The following is a 21,205-nucleotide window of genomic DNA, read 5'->3' as shown; positions in this document are numbered from 1 at the left end:
TTTGATGGGGTCTTCGCCTGGTTTGGGGATCAAGGTAATACTGGCCTCATAGAATTACAGACTGATTTCCCTGATGAATATGGACGCCAAAATTCTCAACAAGATCCTAGCTAATAGGATCCAACAGTACATTAAAAGGATTATCCATCATGACCAAGTGAGATTCATCCCTGGGACGCAAGGGTGGTTCGACATTTGCAAATCAATGTGCCAGAACATAACAGAAGAGACAAGAACCATATGATCCTCTCAATTGATGCAGAAAAAGCATTTGACAAAATACAGCATCCTTTCCTGATAAAAACCCTTCAGAATGTAGGGATAGAGGGTACATTCCTCAATTGCATAAAAACCATCTATGAAAAGCCTATAGCCAATATAATTCTCAATGGGGAAAAGCTGGAAGCCTTTCCCTTAAAATCAGGGACACGACAAGGATGCCCACTCTCGCCATTATTATTCAACATAGTACTAGAAGTCCTTGCAACAGCAATCAGACAACAAAAAGGGATAAAGGGTATCCAAATCGGCAAAGAAGAAGTCAAACTGTCTCTCTTCGCAGATGACATGATACTCTATATGGAAAACCCAAAAGACTCCACCCCCAAACTACTAGAATTTATAGAGCAATTTAGTAATGTGGCGGGATACAAAAATCAATGCTCAGAAATCAGTGGCATTTCTATACACAAACAATGAGACTGAAGAAAGAAATTAGGGAATCCATCCCGTTTACAATAGCACCAAAAATCATACGTTATCTCGGAATTAACTTAACCAGAGACGTAAAGGATCTATATTCTAGAAACTACAAATCACTCTTGAAAGACATTGAAGAAGACACAAAAAGATGGAAAAACATTTCAGCTCATGGATCGGAAGAATTAACATAGTTAAAATGTCCATGCTACCCAGAGCAATCTATACTTTCAGTGCCAACCCGATCAAAATACCAATGACATTTTTCAAAGAACTGGAACAAATAGTCCTTAAATTTTTGTGGAACCAGAAAAGGCCCTGAATCACCAAGGAATTGTTGAAAAGGAAAAACAAAGCTGGGGGCATCACAATGCTGGATTTCGAGCTGTACTACAAAGCTGTGATCACAAAGACAGCATGGTACTGGACAAAAACAGACACATAGACCAATGGAACAGAATAGAGAACCCAGAAATGGACCCCCACCTCTTTGGGCAACTAATTTTTGACAAAGCAGGAAAAAACATCCAGTGGAAGAAAAGACAGTCTCTTCAATAAATGGTGCTGGGAAAATTGGACAGCTCCATGCAAAAGAATGAAACTTGACCACTCTCTCACACCATACACAAAGATAAACTCCAAATGGATGAAAGACCTCAATGTGAGACAGGAATCCATCAAAATCCTAGAGGAGACATAGGCAGCAACCTCATGACACTCGGCCACAGCAACCTTTTTCATGACACATCTCCAAAGGCAAGAGAAACAAAAGATAAAATGAACTTGTGGGACTTCATCAAGATAAAAAGCTTCTGCACAGCCAAGGAAACAGTCCAAAAAACTAAGAGGCAGCCCACGGAATGGGAGAAGATATTTGCAAATGATGCTACAGATAAAAGACTGGTATCCAAGATCTACAAAGAACTTCTCAAACTCAATACTCGAGAAACAAATAAACAAATCATAAAATGGGCAAGAAGATATGAACAGACACTTTTCCAATGAAGACATACAAATGGCTAACAGACACATGAAAAAATGTTCAAAATCATTAGCCATCAGGGAAATTCAAATCAAAACCATACTAAGATACTACTTTATGCCAGTTAGAATGGCAATAATTGACAAGGCAAGAAAAAACAATTGCTGGAGAGGATGTGGAGAAAGGGGATCCCTCCTACATTGTTGGTGGGAATGCAAGTTGGTACAGCCACTCTGGAAAACAGTGTGGAGGTCCCTTAAAAAGTTAAAAATTGAGCTACCCTATGATCCAGCCATTGCACTACTGGGTATTTACCCCAAAGATACAGACATAGTGAAGAGAAGGGCCATATGCACCCCAATGTTCATAGCAGCATTGTCCACAATAGCTAAATCGTGGAAGGAGCTGAGATGCCCTTCAACAGATGACTGGATTAAGAAGTTGTGGTCCATATATACAATGGAATATTACTCAGCCATCAGAAAGAATGGTTACACAACATCTACAGCAACATGGATGTGACTGGAGGAGATTATGCTAAGTGAAATAAGTCAAGCAGAGAAAGACAATTATCATATGGTTTCACTCATTTATGGAACATAGAACTAGGAAGATCGGTAGGAGAAGGAAGGGAAGAATGAAGGGGGTTAAACAGAAGGGGGAATGAAGCATGAGAGACTATGGACTCTGGGAAACAAACTGAGGGCTTCAGAGGGTAGGGGGTGGGGGATTGGGATAGGCTGGTGATGGGTGGTAGGGAGGGCATGTATTGCATGGTGCACCGGGTGTTATACGCAACTAACGAATCATGGAACTTTACATCAAAAACCAGGGATGTACTGTATGGTGACTAACAAAATATTTTTTTAAAAATATTTTTAAAAAATGGGCAGAAGATATGAACAGACACTTTTCCAATGAAGACATACAAATGGCCGACAGACACATGAAATACTGTTCGACATCATTAGCCATCAGGGAAGTTCAAATCAAAACCACACTGAGATACCACCTTACGCCAGTTAGAATGGCAAAAATGGACAAGGCAGGAAACAACAAATGTTGGAGAGGATGTGGAGAAAGGGGAACCCTCGTACACTGTTGGTGGGAATGCAAGTTGGTACAGCCACTTTGGAAAACAGTGTGGAGGTCCCTTAAAAAGTTAAAAATAGAGGGGCGCCTGGGTAGCGCAGTCGTTAAAGCGTCTGCCTTCGGCTCAGGGCGTGATCCCGGTACCGGGATCGAGTCCCACATCGGGCTCCTCCGCTATGAGCCTGCTTCTTCCTCTCCCACTCCCCCTGCTGTGTTCCCTCTCTCGCTGGCTGTCTCTCTGTTAAATAAATAAATAAAATCTTTAAAAAAAAAAAAAGTTAAAAATAGAGCTACCCTATGATCCAGCAATTGCACTACTGGGTATTTACCCCAAAGATACAGACGTAGTGAAGAGAAGGGCCATATGCACCCCAATGTTCACAGCAGCATTGTCCACAATAGCTAAATCATGGAAGAAGCCGAGATGCCCTTCAACAGATGACTGGATTACGAAGATGTGGTCCATATATACAATGGAATATTCCTCAGCCATCAGAAAGAACGATTACACAACATTTGCAGCAACATGGACGGCACTGGAGGAGATAATGCTAAGTGAAATAAGTCAAGCAGAGAAAGACAATTATCATACGGTTTCACTCATTTATGGAACATAAGAACTAGGAAGATCGGTAGGAGAAGGAAGGGAAGAATGAAGGGGGGTAAACAGAAGGGAATGAAGCATGAGAGACTGTGGACTCTGGGAAACAAACTGAGGGCTTCAGAGGGGAGGGGGGTGGGGGGAATGGGATAGGCTGGTGATGGGTAGTAGGAGGGCACTATTGCATGGAGCACTGGGTATTTATATGCAAATAATGAATCATGGAACACTGCATCAAAAACTGGGGATGTACTCTATGGTGACTAATACAACAAAAATAAAATTATAAATAAATAAATAAATATTTTTAAAAATCACAAGTTATCAACATTCATCAACACTGGGCCCTAGAGACATTGGAACACCAGAAACATTGAGGGAGAAAGGTTTTCAAACTGGACAATTACACCCAAGCCATTCAACACCGGTGCACTAGGGAAATTACCAGCAAGCTCTCAAACAGATTTCTCATACTGACTTTTCTAAGTTATCACAAAATGGGTCCCGAGAGCAGTGGTGAGAAAGACAGACGGGTAGGAAGCTAGGCAAAGAGGGGACATCTGAGAGCAGAAAACGGAATTTGAGATTAAATCAAGTCCTGGGATGGGAAATACGTGGCAACTGTACCGACTCGGGAAGGATGTGCAGCTCCAGGTAACTATCTAGAAATAGTAGCAGGGAGCGGATGGATTCCTTTTATACCCGATGACATTATACTTCTCAAAGAATTTGGAGAGGATAATTGCATGGAAAGTTTAAAAGGAATTGTTAACTCAAAAACAGGCAATGATTCCCCAAGGAGGCATGTGTAGTGAGCTGAACAGTGACCCCCTCCCAAATAGATATGCCCACATCCTCATGCCCGGCCTTGTGCAGCAAATGTAAGGACCTTGAGGAGAGGAACTGTCCTGGAGTCAAATGTATTCTCCCAAGAGACTGAGTTCTGACCCACAACAGGAGATGGCCATGTGGCTACAGGGCCGAGGTTGGAGGGATGTGGCCACAAACCCAGGAATGCCACCAGAAGCCGGATAAACAAGGATGAGGCTCCCGCTGGACCAGGAGAGCATGACCCTGCTGACACCTTCATTTTGGACTAATCCAGAACCGGTGAGGAGTAAATGTCTGTTATTTCTCGGCCAGTTTGTGGAAATTTATCATGAGCCCTAGGGAAAAAGAATAGCATATATTCCTGATGTATCATGTGGCTCAGCACTGATTTATATCCATGACACTGAGTGCTGATTGCGCCTACAAAATAATTGGAGAATTTTTAGCTTCCCTGAAAATGGATTGAAAACCAAGAAGTCGCTGTGGATATTAATGCCTTTTGAGCACAGAGATAGTGAAAGTGGCAGCCAAGGGTGGCATATAGTTGCTTCTACAGAATAGAACTCAATGGTTGAGCAATGGATCGCCGTTTTTACTACAAGTTTTAGGTTTCCGTGATTCATTCTGGATTATAACACCACACATATATTTAAAACCAAACCCATTCCATAGCTGCATGTATTACTTTGTCAACACGAAAATCTCCGTCACCTTAGTACAAAAAGAAAATGCCGTTACCTATTAACGCAACAAAATTCAAAGTCAAGAAACAGACACTGGTATCTAAGAACAGAGAATGGAGTCAGAGAAACTATCCAGTTTACAGCAACTTATTATTCAGCGAGCAGCAGTGCAAGAACAGGTCGGAATGGTATCCATTTCCTACAAGCTATAAATGAAGGACATTCCAGAGGTGGTGGCAGTTACAGACCCAAAATGGATGCCCCATCAAGCAAGTTAGCCATGAGCACCATAAAGGAGGATACTGAACTTCCTTCTTCTTCTGGCACTCTCTGCTGCTTCTTGGTTTGGAATCTTGGGTTCCCATGACTGTGCCATTTCTGAAACAACAGTGACAGGGGATAGTGAGATACCCACGCTGAAAACGGCCAGTGATGGATGCTCTCCACAGAGCCAAGTATTGCTGGCAAGCTGGAGAACTGAACAGACAAAGGAATCCCATCCTCCAGCTCCATCAGCTGCAGTACTTTCGGACCAGGCACCCCTGTCAGATGCCTCTGCACGCACAGGGCTCACTGCCTCACCTCCAAGTCTTGGCTCAAATTTTAGCTCGACGGTGCTGGGCAGTCCTGATTAGTACTGTCCCTGATCCCTACAGCACCCCGAGCTCTCCCCCATTCACCTTTCTCTCTCTCCATTGCATTTTGTGTATAGAAATGCAACTGATTTCTGAGCATTGATTTTGTGTCCCGCCACATTACTGAATTGCTCTATCACTTCTAATACATTGGGAGTGTATTCTTTTGGGTTTTCCATATAGAGTATCATGTCATCTGCGAAGAGAGACAGTTTGACTTCTTCTTTGCCGATTTGGATACCCTTTATCCCTTTTTGTTGTCTGATTGCTGTTGCAAGGACTTCTAGTACTATGTTGAATAATAATGGCGAGAGTGGGCATCCTTGTCGTGTCCCTGATTTTAAGGGAAAGGCTTCCAGCTTTTCCCCATTGAGAATTATATTGGCTATAGGCTTTTCATAGATGGTTTTTATGCAATTGAGGAATGTACCCTCTATCCCTACATTCTGAAGGGTTTTTATCAGGAAAGGATGCTGTATTTTGTCAAATGCTTTTTCTGCATCAATTGAGAGGATCATATGGTTCTTGTCTCTTCTGTTATGTTCTGGCACATTGATTTGCAAATGTCGAACCACCCTTGCGTCCCAGGGATGAATCTCACTTGGTCATGATGGATAATCCTTTTAATGTACTGTTGGATCCTATTAGCTAGGATCTTGTTGAGAATTTTGGCGTCCATATTCATCAGGGAAATCAGTCTGTAATTCTATGAGGCCAGTATTACCTTGATCCCCAAACCAGGCGAAGACCCCATCAAAAAGGAGAATTACAGACCAATTTAACTTGTGATTTTTTACATTGTCTATGACCCATGACCTATCTTTTACACTATGAAAGCTTGTGGGGTCTGCTACCCCTGTGTTCTGAGATGTCACAGGGTCACCAGGTTTCTGTTCCTTTTTTTTTTTTTTGGGGAGTGGGAGAGGAAGAAGCAGGCTCCCAGCGGAGGAGCCTGATGTGGGGCTCGATCCCAGAGCACCGGGATCACGCCCTGGGCCAAAGGCAGACGCTTAACGACTGAGCCACCCAGGCGCCCCCCCTCCATTTTTTTTTTTTTAAAGAACTTACTATTCCTAAGGCCAGAATTCATTCTGACCGTTGTTGTGTTCTGTTTTGCCTCACTTCTGTTCTAGTTCACAGAAGAAGGTACAGAGAGAGGATGAAGGCTAAAATATTAATGATGTGGGACAACATGCCTTGGCCCGAAGGCCATATATATCTCCGCAATGTGACTGAGAAGGAACACGAAGAACTGAAGAGCCTCTTGTATCCTAACAGGACTGGAGCCCAGCCACAGACGATTGTCTTAGAGGGAATAGCGGGGGTCGGGAAGACCACCCTGGCAATGAAGGCCGTGCTGCACTGGGCAGAGGGCTTTCTCTTTCAGCAGAGGTTCTCCTATGTTTTCTTTATCAGCTGCCATAAAGTTAAAGATATGAAGGATACCACGTTTGCTGGCTTGCTTTCCTGGGACTGGCCTGACTCCCAGCCCCCCATCGAAGAGCTCATGAGTCACCCTGAAAGACTCCTGTTTGTCATCGATGGCTTTGAGGAACTGGACATGCCCTCCGACTTGGACGACAGCCCACCGTGTACAGACTGGTGTCAGCAACTCCCAGTCAACAGAATCCTGTTCTACTTGTTGAGGAAAGAGTTGGTTCCCATGGCTACCTTACTGATCACAACCAAGGAGTATAGAACCAAGGATCTTAAAAAGTTGTTACTGCATCCATGGTTTGTCCAAATCTTAGGGTTCACCGAGGGAGACCGGGAGGAATATTTCATCAGGTACTTTGCTGACCAAAACAAAGCTAAGAATATCTTGCGTTGGGTAAGAAAAAACGAAAAACTGTTTAATCTCTGCTCTGCCCCCATCGTGTGCTGGACCGTGTGTTCCTGCCTGAAGGAGCAGATGGCAAGAAACCCTTGTCTCCAGCTAAGCACCCAGACCGCCACCAGTCTGTACGTCTACTTTTTCTCCAGCTTGTTTGCCAAAGCAGAGGTGACTTTGTCGGACCAGAGCTGGCCAGAGCAGTGGAGGGCCCTCTGCTCTCTGGCTGCAGACGGGATGTGGTTTTGGAATTTCACATTTGCAAAAGAGGACCTCACACGCAAGTGCCTGGAAGCACCTCTCATTGATTCTCTCCTCAGTTCGAATATTCTTCGAAAGGTCAGTGACTGTGAGGAGTGTGTTACTTTCACTCACCAGAGCTTCCAGGTGTTTTTGGGGGCCATGTTCTATGCACTCGGGGGAACGAAAGGATCTGTTGGCAGTCCTGCAAAACATGAAGAGATGAAGGTGCTACTGAATGATGCTTTGGCTGACAGAAACTTCTATTGGAATCAGATGGCTCTTTTTTTCTTTGGTCTTTTAAAAAGAAACTTGGCAGGAGAGCTGGAAACTACTTTGCGTTGTAAAGTGAGTCGCAGGATGACGGATGAATTATTAGAATGGGCAGAGGAATTAGAACGTTATGACATTGTCTCCAACCGTTTTGAAGTCCCGCACTTTTTCACGTGCTTGTATGAGACTCAGGAGGAAAATTTTGTAAGGCAGATTTTGAGTCATCTCCTTGAAGCTGACCTTGAGATTTCTGGAAATCTACAACTCCAAGTTTCTTCATTTTGCCTAAAGCACTGTCGAAGGTTAAGTAAGCTAAGGCTTTCTATCACCGTTCCCATCCCTCATACGGAATTGAGTCTCAACGTGGAGAGTCCGGAGTGAGTAATGCAAATCCTTTCCCTCCCAGGTTTCTTCCCAAGTTTAGGTTGTTGTGTTATCCTTCGTTATGATTGACCAAACCTTCTAGGTCACTCCAACCCAGGAGACCATTTCCCTTTAGGTGTCATAAAGGATTCCTCGGCTACTTCCGTACGATCTGCTTTGAGGTAAAGCTTCTGTCTCAGGCCCAGCATAGTGAAGATGTATATGCCAGGCGTTGTGCTAAGACCTTCTCTTATCTGACTGATGCCCGTTGTTGAATGGAGGGCGGAGTGTTATTGCCATGCACAGATGAGAAAACGGAATAAAAACAGTTTGCTTACATCAGTGGGGCCACTAAGCAGGTGAGCCTGGATCAGTACCCAGGTCTCTTCCAGAGCTCCGGGGCTCCAGAGCTCAAAATGCTGGTGCCTCTCCTTTGAGCATGAGTTGGGGTGGGTACGGGTCCAATGGTGTCAATTATATCCTGAAGTTTGTTACGAAGAGTTTGTCCCTTTGTCTCCTGGAGGAAGAATCCCACAAATACTTAAACTATCTTTGGTTCTTACCCTATGACCTTTCCCCATTGCTGACACTGTTGACTTCCTGCCTAGGAGGTAAAGAGATCGGAGTGTTCTAATTATTTCAGGCCCTAGGGGTGTTTTCTGAACTCCTCTCATGAAACGGGCAACTATGTGTTCACAAATCCTTTCTGGTTTAACCTTCAGACCTACAAAAAGAATACCAGTTCAATTTTGGTTGTACAAATAGAAATTCTGAGATGACTAATCTCTTGGTGTTCATCCAGATTGGAATATTAGTAAGATGTTTCCTCTTGGGGTCTGGAGTCCTAAATGTTTAATATAGATTGGCTGTCATTTGTCCAGTCTTAGATTCCCTAAAACCTAAATAGGGGACCTTATTTAGGTAGCATTTGCTGTTGGCTTATGTAAGTGTCCTCACTACCAATTGTTTTCCCAAGGATAATGCCATTTATTGTAAGGATCGATACTCCATAAACGATATTCCTTACCTTACACATACTCACCCTAAGGCTGAAGGAGATTCCATGGCTTTCCTAATGGTGATAACAGATCTTTTTTTTTTTTTCTTTAGTCTAACTTTTTTTTTTTTTAAAGATTTTATTTATTTATGTGAATTCTTTAGTCTAACTTTTTTTTTTTTTTTAAAGATTTTATTTATTTATGTGAAAGAGAGACAGCCAGCGAGAGAGGGAACAGAGCAGGCGAGTGAGAGAGGAAGAAGCAGGCTCCCAGCAGAGGAGCCCGATGTGGGACTCGATCCCGGAACGCCGGGATCACGCCCCGAGCCAAAAGCAGACGCTTTAACGACTGCGCTACCCAGGCGCCCCTAGTCTAACTTTTTTTAAATGATTTTTTTTATTATGTTAGTCACCATACAGTACATCCCCGGTTTCCGATAACAGATCTTCTGATGTGAAGGTCAGTCCCTGTTTCACTCCAGTACAGCTTCTTTTCCGCAGTGGTTTTTAATTTTGTAGCTCAGAATTACGTGGGATGTTAAACATATGACTACATGGGCATGTGTGTACAGACACACACACACACACACACACACACACACTAAGGCTGGAAACAACCACTCTAACAACGCTATAATTCTGGGCTCCCCATCTAGAACTTTATATCCTTCAGGTGCTTTAATGTGTTCTTTGTTTCACTTTCTTCACTGGAGATCAAGTTTAATTCATGACTTGGATGCTCTTTTATTCTTGGAAAGGTTAAGAGCCTACCACATTAAGGAAATACTAAATAATGAACATTTTTAAGGTTCAGTTAGCCAACGTATAGTACATCATTAGTTTCTGATGTAGTGTTCAGTGACTCATCAGTTACGTATCACACCCAGTGCTCTTCCCGACGCCATCGCTCCTTAGTACCCATCACCCGCTTACCCATCCCCCATTCCCTCCCCTTCTGTAACCCTCAGTTTGTTTCCCCAGAGTCCAGAGTCTCTCATGGTCTGTCCCCCTCTCTGATTTCTTCCCATTCAGTTTTCCCTCCCTTCCCCTGTGGTCCTCTGCTCTATTCCTTATGTTCCACATATGAGTGAAACCATATGATAATTGTCTTCCTCCGCTCGACTTATTTCACGTAGCATAATCCCCTCCAGTTCCATCCAGGTCATTGCAAATGGTAGGTATTCATCCTTTCTGATGGCTGAGTACTATTCCATTGTATGTATAGAATTCTAATAACCCTCCTAAGTTCTAAATATTTGCATAAATCTTTTAAATTATAAAATCCTACGAGGGTTTTATTATGTACATTGAGAGAGAGAAAATTGGGTCACAGAGATTAAATCATATTATAGGTAGGGCAGCTCTGAATGGATCTTGGGTCTGTCTGACTTGAAGTCTGAACGCGTTAGGATTATACCAACAGCCACCTCACCTCACTTCCGTGGTTGCTTTCCTCTGAAAAGGATGGTTGAGCATTGTTGTAATAAAACATGTAGCACTTTAAGAACTATACTTTTGGGGTCCCGATTTTCCTGCCCCGTACTCCAGCAAATTCCTTCACTCGCAAGGGTCTGTTTTTGTCTCCTGCAGACCACACTCCGGGTATCAGCTGAGGTTCACGTCAGTAACCCTTCTTTCTCTCTCATAAAGGACAAGCATGCATTCCAAGATACATCAGTGGCAGGATATTTGCTCCGTGTTTTGCAACGGGAATGTGAGTGAGCTGGACCTGAGTAACAGCAAGCTTAACGCTGCTTCGATGAAGAAACTCTGTTACGAGCTGAGAAATCCAAGATGCAAGCTCCGAAAACTGACGTAAGCGTGACACACAGTTTGAAAGACTCCAGCAGAGAATAAGCCAACATTTTTCTTTTGATGATTGCAGTGAGTATCTGTTTTCCAGAAAGTAAGCTCAGGTGCATGGGATAATAAACTTGTTTGTATGAGTTCAGGCAAAGACCTGGTACTCGGGCGTGAGTGACCTCGCATGAGCGGTACAGGTAGACGAACTGATTTTTCCGTAAGACCTCCACGTGAGACTGCTGTTCTGAGCTGAATGTGAAGGAGTGGAGAACTTGCAGGACGCGATCGGGACAAAGCACTGAAGGAGAGCCGGAGCTTATGTGGAGTCCGTGTGAAGCGTGGGGTCTTCAGGAAAGTGGGTAGTTTGTGGTGAAGCATTTGCTCATTCGACGGATATTTAATGAGCATTTCTTCTCCATTCTGAGGTTATAGCCACGAGCAGAAAGGATAATCCCTGTCCTCGTGGAGCCTACAGTGTTGGAGAAACAAACTTACATGAACAGAGTAGTGTGTGAGACAGCGAGACGTCCCAAAGCAGGAGGAAACCTGTTCAGGGACTCAGGGTATGGAAGAGGAGGCATTGTGTTATTAGACAGGAAAAGCAGAAGGGCCTCTCCTATCTAGAAGATATTCGAATAAAGACCTATTCATTGGAGCTGAAGCATTGTTTTGGACCGAAACGTCTCACATGTTGTAAATAGAGATCACAGGGTCCCAAATCCGGCTTGAAGGTGGGGAAGAATGGAGGTGGCCATTGAAGGAGAAACTGGGGAAGGGCTACCTGACTGAGGACAGACTGAATGACTCTTCAAGTTGGAGAAGGTGTTGGGCTGGATGCTTTGCAGGCCCCGCCAACCAATTCTGTCCTACGGTCCCTCTGCAAATCTGTGCTACCTTGAGGTCTGACCGTCAGATGCATGCACCGATTCCGTGAGTTAGGAGCACAAGATCTGGCGGCCACGATTGTCCTCAGACCTCAGTGTGTTGTGTGAGCAGATCAGACACGCAGGAGGCAGCCTTAAACATCCTTTTATTAGGATATGGCTTTTTTTCATCCTCCCTCCCTCCCCTCTGTTTGGTCTTATCACTTAGTCCTAAAGATGAGAACTAGATTCAAGAAAAATCAAGAGGAGAGAGGTGTTCTCATCAGACCTTTCTGGGGTGGTGTGGGGGTTACCCCCTGCCCAGAAGAATAGGCAGCTCCAGGGTCTCTTGGGGCAGACTTGGTGGGAGAGGGGATTGATTCCTGGTCTAATACATCGAACTGAACTTCAATTTTTGGATGTCTCTTATATGCGTATATCCTTGAAGGAGGGGGTGCGTGTGTGTGTGTGTGTGTGTCCGTGTGCGTGCGTGTGTGTGCGTGTGCACGCGTGTGCATGGGTGCGTGGTGTGTGCAGTGTGTGGTGTGTGTGTGTGTGGTGGAAAGGCAAGATGACGTACTCCCCTCCATGAGGCCAGGCTCCTCACTTCCTCTTTTCCTCAGGTGCAAATCAATAACTCCTGTGAGGATTCTGAAGGAGCTCGTCCTTGTCCTACATGGTAACAAAAGGCTGACCCATCTGGACTTGAGCTCGAACAACCTGGGAGTTCCTGTGTCCACGATGATCTTTAAAACCTTGAGGCACTCAGCCTGCAACCTCCAGTCTCTGTGGTGAGTCTCTGGTGTTCCAGATCTGTCCTCAGGGTCACCCCCAGGCTCAGGGATGCATGGGGAGGACAGGACTCAGCACGGCGTCCAAAGGTCGTAGAGAAGGATGAGCAAAGGGAACGGGTGCGTGGGTACAGCGCAGGGCTTCGTGACACTTAACGTCTACCAGACCCGCCTGAGGGGCCGTGTTAAAGTGCAGGGTCCTGGAACCCGCACCCTGAGACCCGGCAGGGCCGCTGGGGGGCTTGAGAGCTAGCATTTCTAGCAGGCTCCAAGGTGGTGCTGGACCGTGGACACAGGCTCAGGGGCACCGCGTTGGAGGCCATCCTGCCTGGGGGGACAACGAGGAACAAGGAGAAATAAGCTTTGATTTGTGGAACAAGGGGGCCTCCGAATGAAGACCCCTCTTCCCGGGAGTAACTGCCTGTCTTGGGGCCCCTTTGGTAGGTTGGAATCGTGTGGCCTCACCCCTCTGATGTGTTGTCACCTCTTCCGGGAACTCAGCAAGAACTCGAGTGTGAGCTTCCTCAGCCTGGGGGACAATGATCTCGCTGGTATGGAGGTAGAAAGTCTGCAAGGGCCATCTGGGATGTCGAAGTCCTCCCTGAAGGAGCTGTCGTAAGTCTTCCTGCCTTGTCAAAATAGGGTCTTTGCAAGGTTAAGTGGCAGGGTGGGGTGGCAGTGGGAGCATGTCGGGGGAGCCGTGGGGAACCCCTGTTGTAGGTCCCTACCTACTGACGTGTTCCCTGTCTTTGCTCTTCTCCACTGTGTCCTCAGGGCCCCATCTCAGCCAGCTTTGCCTCACCTTGATTATGGGTAACTCACCGGCCAGCCTCCCCTAAACCCAGTGGTTTTATTTTTTATTTTTTAATATTTTGATTAACTTATTTCAAAAATTTTAAATTTAAATTCAATTAGCCAACATATAGTACATCATTAATTCCAGATGTAGTGTTCAATAATTTATCAGTTGCATATAACACCCAGTGCTTAAAGATTTTATTTATTTATTAGAAAGAGGCAACATGAACGGGGGAGAGGGGCAGAGGGAGAAGCAGACTCCCCGCTGAGCAGGGAGCCCCACATGGGGCTCAATCCCAGGACCCTGAGATCGTGACCTGAGCCGAAGGCAGATGCTTAATTGACTGAGCCATCCAGGCACCCTATTCTTTTTTTTTTTTTTTTAAACATTTTATTGAACACTGCGTCAAAAACTAATGATGTACTGTGTGGTGGCTAACTTAACATAATAAAAAAATGAAAATAATGTTTCATGTCAAAAAGGTAAAAAAAAAAAAGAGCATGAGAGGTAGTGGGGGTGGAGAGGGAGAGACACAGACTCCGCAATGAGCAGGGAAAACCCAGTGTTTTTGTTTTTGTTTTTTTTAAAGATTTTATTTATTCATTTGACAGAGACAGAGACAGCCAGCAAGAGAGGGAACACAAGCAGGGGGAGTGGGAGAGGAAGAAGCAGGCTCCCAGCGGAGGAGCCTGATGTGGGACTCGATCCCAGAACGCCAGATCACACCCTGAGCCGAAGGCAGACACTTAACGACTGAGCCACCCAGGCGCCCCAAACCCAGTGGTTTTAAACTGGGGGTGATCTTGTCCTCCAGGGGACAATTGGCAATGTCTGGACACTTACTTGGTTCTCACGATGGGGAGGGGAGGATGCCATTGGCATCTAGTAGGGGAAGAACTAGGTACGATTACTATCCTTCAGTACACTGGGGGACCCCCCGACTCCCCACCCCTCCCCACACCAGCACCACAAAGAATGATCTGGCCCAAAGGTCAGTAGGGCTGAGATGGAGAAGCCTTACCCTGACCCACCTTTTTCTCCTTAAAACTTTTGTTCTTTATCCAGTTTGATCTTTTAATGATGTTTGGGTCACAGATGTGTGTCCCAAGGGACTGGGAGTTTGAGCAAGAAAGAAAGTGGGCAGCGCGGGGCTCACACTGCGCTTGTACCTTGAACAGCCTGGAGAAGTGCAACCTGTCAGCCGCCGTCTCTCAGGATCTGGCCTTGTACTTCACCAGCACCCAGAGGACAGCTCGACTGTGCCTGGGATTTAATCCACTCCAAGATGAAGGCGCGAGGCTCCTCTGTGCTTCCCTGACTCACCCCGAGTGTGCCTTAGAGAGACTGGTGTAAGTTCCTCTTGGTTCCATTTCTGGAAGGGAATCTCCTTGGGGGCGGGCATGGAGGAAAACAATAGGTCCTTCATTCAGGACCCATTTGTATCGTGGAACATTAACATGCATGGAGCAATTACTCCATGTATTAGGCACCATTCTAGACACAGGCTGAGTAGCACCCCAGATTTGCTGAATCGTCTCTGGCGGTTGTGCCAAGGAATTCAGTTTTAGCAGGGACACCAGGAAATTATGGTCTGGTCAGCCAATATCTGAGCTCCTATCTCTAGACGCAGAGCTGGGCACCCTGGTGGGGGTGGGCGAGAAGACACACACCCGCCTGGGTGGAGGACGTAGATTTGTGAGTGAGTTTCCAAAAAACTAGCTCAGCAAGGAAGAAAAGCGAAGTGGAAGGAGTAGACCAGGAGTGGTGGGCGGGTTTCCTAGTTAGGTCTTCTCTCACCAACCCATCAGAGGTGGTGACACTGAAGCCACCAGACATTGACTGAAGAAGCCACACGCAGAGAGAAGGAAGAAGAGGGCAGGAGTGAGCTCGGGGTGTTGTGGGAACAGCAAGACATCTAGTAAGGCTGGGGTAACACGAGTGACGGGGATGAGGGGTGAAGATGAAGCTGGAGAGGCAGGACGACGCCTGGAATATGCCCGGCAGTGACGGAATCGGTTTTGTTTGGAGGTGGAAACATTGTCTGAGGACCGGAGTTTGTACACGGACATTCTCCGAACGATTGCCTGGGCTGCTGTTGAAGGGTGGACTGTGATGGAAGCAGGCAAGAGGATGACAGTGAATTGGGCGGGGTGAGGTGGCAGGATTTCGGGGGACACCTGAAGGTAGAGCCAGTAGGACTTGCTGAGGCATTAGTGTGGTTTGGGAAGGAAAGACCCAAAACACCTGCAGGCGACGGGCTTGGCCGCTGGGTGAAGGGTGGTGCCATTTTCTGACATGGGGAAGACGGGGAAGGATGTGGTTCGGGTGTGAGGGGTTTGGGCCGGGACACGGGAGCACGAGATGCCTGTTAACCACATGGAGATGTTACGTGAGCACGTGCATGTAGGACTGTAGGTTTCCAGGGGGTTGCCGGGGTGCGGGGGTGAGGGGTAGGTGCCAAGTGAGAGTTTGCAGATGGTTTCTACTTCAGCTGCCCTCTGCTGCTCTGCGGCACGTGGAATGGGGGGGAGATGGGTTTTCCTGGACCGGATGTCGTTCAGGTGAGAATAAAAGGATTAAAGGCCAAGCGTCTTGAGGTGCATCCAAGGGGGTAAATGGTGAAGGACCGTAGAATCTGAGCTACGGACCAAAAGGTTAGCACTCACTCAGCACTGAGCCTCAAAGAACCATAATATTAATAGCTAATTAATACATATGTAATATGAACTAATGTTATATATAACCATTATAGGTTACATTACATTAATATATACCATTATGTTTAAATTAGGCTTATAACAATATACTTTAATATCTAATTGTATTTACTATACATTAATATATAACAACACAAAATAATATAAATCATGGATTTATTAGATGTGATCTATAGAATTCATGATACGTTACACAATAACATATATCATGTATATATAAGCTATTATATAATAGCTAAGTATTATATATACAATATAGATACAGTATACATATTATCTAATGTATTTATTATATACACCTAATGCTTATTAATCTCTCTATACTCTGTATCTCCCACAATTTGTATTGCACACTTGGCAAGTACTGTTCCAAGCATCTAATGCATTTATATATCTAATGTATTTATTATATACATCTAATGCTTATTAATCTCTCTATACTCTGTATCTCCCACAATTTGTATTGCACACTTGGCAAGTACTGTTCCAAGCATCTAATGCATTTATATATCTAATGTATTTATTATATACATCTAATGCTTATTAATCTCTCTATACTCTGTATCTCCCACAATTTGTATCGCACACTTGGCAAGTACTGTTCCAAGCACCTCACGTCACGGCTCAGGGCATCCTCGCTGCTGTGCTCATCTCGCCTTAGCGGGAATGGAAGCCTGGAGGGAATAAAGCAACACGCTTGACAATAGCCAGCAATGGATGAGCAGCATTTGAACCCATGTCTGACTGGCTTCAAAGCCTTGGGTTCATCCCCAGGTGCTTCAAGGTCATTTAAAGTGTTTTCCCTTCTGTTTATTTTTTGCTTTTATTTACAATTAAAAAAATTCTCACATTAAACTTTTCTGACGTGTGAGAAGTTGTATATATTTACCGTACAAGTCAGTGACCCAGGGGAGAAGTACATACCCATGAGACCACCACCACCATTAAGGCCACACCATATCCATCACCTTCCGGAGTTCCCTCTTCCCCCTTTTTATTAATTTTTTTTGTGATATCACTTAACATAGAATATTTAAATCCATAGAAAATTCTAACTCTTCGAGGACTTTCAGTACACAATACAGTATCGTTAGCCATGAGCGTGATGTTTCCTGGTAGATCTTCAGAACTTCCTCCTCTTCCATTACTGAAACTTGAAATGCTTTGGTCATCATCCCTGTATTTATTTTTAAAGATTTATTTGAGCGAGAGAGAGCAGGGGGAGGGGCAGAGGGCGAGGGAGAGAGAGAATCCTCAAGCCGACTCCCCGCTAAGCGCGGAGCCCAGTGCAGGGCTCAGTCGCAGGACCCTGAAATCACAACCTGAGCCGAAATCAGGAGCTGGATGCTTACCCGACTGAACCACCCAGGTGCCCCAATCATCATCTTTTTATTGGCTTTTTTTTTTTTAACCACCACTAATGACCAGTATGTTCTTCCCGTGCTCATTGTGTAGACCTGGGAAAGGAGGAGTAAGTCCAGATCCTCAGCATATCCTGGCTTGGGGTTCGGGGGCCACCACGGTTGAACTCAGAGGCAGGGCCTGAGGCTGCGTCCCCAGGGCCCTCGGTTTGGGCTGCTGTCCTAAGCATCTGTCTCTGTGGCTCTTGCCCTATAGGCTCTGGTTCTGCCAGCTCGGGGCACCCAGTGGCAGGTACTTGTCAGACGCTCTCCTTGAGAACAAGAGTTTGACGCATCTGAACCTGAGGAGGAATAACCTGGGAGACGAGGGAGTGAAGTTTCTGTGTAAGGCCCTCGGTCGTCCGGACTGCAGCCTACAGAACCTGGAGTGAGTGCCATTCCTCTGTCCTTCAGAGGGTGGGAAGAGGGCATGTGAATCGACTTCCAAGTGCCCAAGTTCCAGACAGGGCTGGAGTCCTGGGTGTAGACGGGATGGCTCACATAGGGGAGCCTCGGGTTCTGTCGGAGGGGCGTGGGAGGGTGGGGGTACTGGGATGATGGCTAAGGACCAACCACAATGTGTGCCGGGGGTTCTCAAGACCACTCTGCAGGTTTGGTGACTCACAGAGGACTTCAGGAACTTGGCAGGCAGTCAAATTCATGGTTACGATTTATTACAGTGAAAGGAGAAAAAGCAAAATTGGCAAAGGGGAAAGGTGCACAGGGTCAAGTCCAGAGGAAACCAGGTGCAAGCTCGCTATGGATGGCATGTGGGGGGGGCTGCATTGTCCTGCCTACATCCTTTCTGTCAGGGAGATAGGATCCCTGAGATCTCCTGACCAGCTCCCTGCTCTTTGCAGGGCTTGGACTGGGACATCTGGCTTTGGCATCTCTCTTGTCCTTGGAAGACGGACATGGGCTGCGGCAGATAGAGCAAAGCCCAAGGAGTCAAGCTTTCTTCTTTGTCCCTTTCTGTCCGTTTTGCAGTTTGTCAGGTTGTTCCTTATCACCAGAGGGCTGTCAGGAGCTGGCTAATGCCCTCAGGCATAATCGTACCATGAAAATTCTGGATATCGGGAACAACGATGTTCAGGATGATGGCGTGAAACACCTGTGTGAGATTCTAGAAGATACGAGTTGTGCACTGAACACTCTTGGGTGAGTTGACGCTGTTCTCTTTGTGGGAAGCCCCCATCTCTACTCTCGCATCCGGATATGTGTTCACCTGGGGGCTCGAGAAGGCGAGGAACAAATGTTCTCTTCTGCTTAACAGTAAGGCTCAAGTTCAGAGACAGAAGTTCACTCCGGTGACCCTCCCCCTTGCTGTATTATAAATATTCTTTGGTTCCGTCAGTACCTTTTGGATAGTAGGGCGGGGGCGGTACAGCCTGCTTCCCACCCTCGAGTCTCTTCCATCTAAGGGGAAGTCCGATTTTAACCATACGGTGATGTGTTTGTTCAGCAAACTAAGATGGTTTAGACTCAAATAATAGTTTTCGTTAAGTGTGGCTTACGTGATTCTACTCACTGTCACGAAATGCTTAGAGATCATACAGTATTTCTCTCTCTGTGGAAATCCTTTCATTTGCATGAAGTGGATGGACCCTGAGGACATTATGCCCATAAGTGAAATAAGTCAGAAGTTGCTATTTTTTTTCCCCACCACGTCCCTGTCTTTCAAGAAGTATCTTGAGGTACGATATTCTTTATCCTGCAGGTAAAAGGAGAAGCTGTCAGATTTATGCAAGTACTTTAGGGTCCTATTTGTGCCTCAAAAAGAATGCTGGTCTGGTTTTAAGCCCTCCCTCTCTAGGTGCTTCTCCCTGCATGTAGAGATGAATAAAGTGTTTGCAACAATTACTGCATTGTCTCTAATGATGAATGCCTGCCCGATACTCAGCTCACGTTCGTTCAGTTTCCTTCTCTACTGTTGGAGCTTTAATGATTTTGTAAAGATTTTATTTATTTGAGAGAGGAAGACAGAGAAGGCATGAGCAGGGGGAAGGGGCAGAGGGCGAAGGAGAAGCAGACCCCTTGCCGAATAGGGAGCCTGATTTGGGGCTCGATCCCAAGATCCCGGGATCATGACCTGAGCTGAAGGCAGACACTTAGCTGACTGAGCCACCCAGGCGCCCCGCCAATGTTGTAGCATTAAAACAGGCACCTGAGTGTCTTACTTGTGTCCAAAGGGTTCCATCTTTACCCTCAGACCAGGGTCTCTCAACCTCAGCGCTACTGGCCTCTTGGGCTGGGTAGTCCTTGGCTGTGGGCTGTCCTGTGTACTGAACGATGCTGAGTGGCATCCCCGGCCTCCACCCTCCAGATGCCAATAGCACCTCCCTAGTCTGCAGACGTTGCTCGGTCTCCACTCATTGAGGGAAAACCGGCCCAGAAGACCAAGGGAATCCTATTAAACATACGCGATTGAGGTCAATAATATTTAACATAGCGGTAAAGGCCCTGCAGGGGGCGCTAGACCGGAGACAGGACACACTTGGGTGAGGCTGGAGCCCGTTTTTCTCGGTCCTCCTCTTCCTGTCCTCTTCCTGTCCACCTTTACCTTGAAGCAGTCTCTGGATCCTACCCAACTTCTTCCGCCCTAAGGAAACATTCTCTCCCTTTACTCTTTATCAAAATTTTCATGTATAGACACCTGTCACACTTTATAGGCTTACATGGAAATTTCCACTACCTCCAACTGATGTAACACTGTCACTTTCGTCTTTGAACATACGGTCGGCTAGCTACTAGGAATGCAGATTTTGTTTTGTTGAATTTAGAAACAAGATAAAAGTGTAAGGAAGGGACCGTAATCTTATTTCAGTCCTTCTAAGGACCTTATAAATAAATTCACGTCCGCTTTTTGTGAACATTGTTTCTTTCACAGTTGGGCAGGCTAATGTTCTGTTTCCTCACCTGGCAAATGGAGTTTCAGATATTGGCTACCTTTCATAGGATTGGTCTCTGGATTAAATGAGTTACGCGTAAGCATTTGGAGAAGTGTCCGGCGTGCGGTGAGCTCTCCCCTGTAAGCCAGTTTGTTTTGACCACATACTTTTTCCTAGATGTGGTATCACTTCTACCTTCCCGGTCTTGGAGGACCATCTTTCACACTTCCTTCGCACCCACTCCTAGGTTGGAGAAATGCAATCTGACGCCTGCTTGCTGCCAGCATCTCTCCTCTGTTCTCGGAAGCAGTAAAAGCCTGGTTAACCTGAACCTTTTGCAGAATGACTTGGAGCCCAGTGGAGTCGGCATACTGTGGAAGGCCTTGAAAAAATCAGCGTGCAAACTACGGAAACTTGGGTAATCCCCAGTGACTTTTATACTGGGGAGCACTAGCTGAGAGGGGGATGAATTGGCTGATGTTTTAAAGCAAGCGTTGGGTTCACCCTGCATTCGATTTCCTAGAGCAGTGCTGGCCAGCAGAACCCTTAGTGAGGACGGCAACGGTTTATATCTACTGTCCAGTAGAGTGGCCGGTAGCAGCATGTGGCAGCTGGCCACTTGATAGGGCGTTAGTGCAACCCGGCAACTGCATTTTTGACTTTTCTCAGTTTGAATTACTGGAAATGGCCCCATGTGGGTCGTGATGACCATACTGG

At 45.8% G+C, this 21,205-nt stretch overlaps 1 protein-coding gene across 1 annotated transcript in view; it reads left to right on the top strand.

Moving 5' to 3' along the window:
• NLRP13 (NLR family pyrin domain containing 13) overlaps positions 1 to 20,910 on the top strand; it is a 27,476-nt gene extending 6,566 nt beyond the window's left edge. Inside the window, exons 2-8 of the mRNA XM_008709954.1 lie at positions 6,585 to 8,244; positions 10,884 to 11,042; positions 12,517 to 12,684; positions 14,662 to 14,832; positions 17,818 to 17,988; positions 18,588 to 18,758; positions 20,736 to 20,910. Coding sequence (XP_008708176.1) covers positions 6,585 to 8,244; positions 10,884 to 11,042; positions 12,517 to 12,684; positions 14,662 to 14,832; positions 17,818 to 17,988; positions 18,588 to 18,758; positions 20,736 to 20,910 — 2,675 coding nt within the window. The remainder of the gene's footprint in view (positions 1 to 6,584; positions 8,245 to 10,883; positions 11,043 to 12,516; positions 12,685 to 14,661; positions 14,833 to 17,817; positions 17,989 to 18,587; positions 18,759 to 20,735) is intronic.
• Positions 20,911 to 21,205: the final 295 nt, after the last annotated feature.

Source organism: Ursus maritimus, unplaced genomic scaffold (genome assembly GCF_017311325.1).
Source record: "Ursus maritimus isolate PB19 unplaced genomic scaffold, ASM1731132v1 scaffold_19, whole genome shotgun sequence".
Classification (NCBI taxonomy): domain Eukaryota; kingdom Metazoa; phylum Chordata; class Mammalia; order Carnivora; family Ursidae; genus Ursus; species Ursus maritimus.
The sequence above is the reverse complement of the archived record's forward strand: the minus strand, read 5'-3'. Positions and strand labels throughout refer to the sequence as shown.